General features: G+C 29.3%; 1 protein-coding gene across 1 annotated transcript; it reads left to right on the top strand.

Moving 5' to 3' along the window:
- Positions 1–12: 12 nt before the first annotated feature.
- LOC102603170 (cytochrome P450 98A3-like) lies at positions 13–1,452 on the top strand (the record flags this gene model as incomplete). Its single annotated transcript, XM_006368038.2, has 2 exons — positions 13–210; positions 1,265–1,452. Coding segments are annotated over exons 1-2 (225 nt in total), but the record flags the coding sequence as incomplete, so codon positions are not given.
- Between the last annotated feature and the right edge of the window lie 6 nt (positions 1,453–1,458).

Below are 1,458 nucleotides of genomic sequence, written 5' to 3'. Positions count from 1 at the left end.
CCAATAGGTTTAGGACAAAACCTCTTGAAAATGTGAGTAAAAATGGGAAGGATTTGATATGGGCCGATTATGGGCCTCATTATGTGAAAGTTAGAAAAGTTTGTAATCTTGAGCTTTTTACTACAAAGAGACTTGAAGCTCTTAGGCCCATTAGAGAAGATGAAGTTACTGCCATGGTTGAAAGTATATTCAAGGACTGTACTAAGCCTGGTATGTCTATTTAATTAATCTGTTAAATACTTTGCATGTTTTACCTACTTCAGAATAAGTTAGGCTTGATGAATATGTCTAACGTTACATATCACTAAAGTTAAAGACAAAATTGAAGTTCCAGCATTTCTAATTGAACTTCAACAATATATGCATATTAACTTTAGACTGAAGTTTAGACAAAGACGATTAAATTCAATAACATATAATTGTGTATGAACTTCAGTCATGTGTATGTCAAAAGTTCAAGGTAAAAATAATTAAACTTCAGTCGTATATACTTAAACTTTAGCTATATAACACTTCACACAACACATGTTGCTATGAGGTGTCGATAGATCTTTTTTTTCATTTCTATGTACGTAGTTAATAATGGGTTAAGAGTGAAAACTCGACTTAGTCAACATTAGCCGAAAACGATAGGAGCATCATTATCATTTCGTTAGTTAAATATTAATATTAAAATACGTGATTAAAGTTCATTAATCGTATCAATAATCATTAGATGGAATTCAATTAACATTTTTATATTTAAGGTTGTTGCGTATAAGTACTACTTTCCAAGGGTAAGTCTATTTTTTTTGTTCCAGTCAAAATATATAGGAGATAGACTTAAAGTAATCCCATAGCACACGCTTTATAAAAAAAATTAACAATATTTTTTAGGTAACTCATAGTCAAAGAATTTACTTAATCGAATATTATAGAATTTGATCATTATCATACCTTGGTTAATATTTTATGATACTATATATGTTTAGAAAGTGGAAGTTCCAAATGATATTAAATTAAGTACACATATAGCTTTCACAACCATAAAAAAGTACATGCATAGTAGGTATACTACTGAATATTTTAATTAAATGGATAATAATAAGATCACGACTTTAAAAGGTGACAAATATAATATATACTAAAGTTTAGTGTAAATTTAATACTAAAACTACAACAAATACTCCGTATGTCTGACCCTTTTATATTTTAAGCATACTAATTGCTAGCTAAAAACGTAACGTTAGATGTTGAACTTTAAAAGTTTTTATATCACGTGCAGGCAATGTTAGTAAAAGTATGATGCTAAGGGGCTACTTGGGATCAGTAGCATTCAACAACATAACAAGGCTAACATTTGGAAAAAGATTCATAAACTCAAAAGGTGAAGTTGATGAACAAGGTAAAGAGATGAAAGCCATTGTAACAAATGGGATAAAAATTTCAGGAAAACCTAATTTGGGAGAATTTGTACCA

The sequence above is a fragment of the Solanum tuberosum genome, unplaced genomic scaffold, assembly GCF_000226075.1.
Source record: "Solanum tuberosum cultivar DM 1-3 516 R44 unplaced genomic scaffold, SolTub_3.0 contig00793, whole genome shotgun sequence".
NCBI lineage: Eukaryota > Viridiplantae > Streptophyta > Magnoliopsida > Solanales > Solanaceae > Solanum > Solanum tuberosum.
This window is presented reverse-complemented; position numbering and strand designations above follow the sequence as displayed.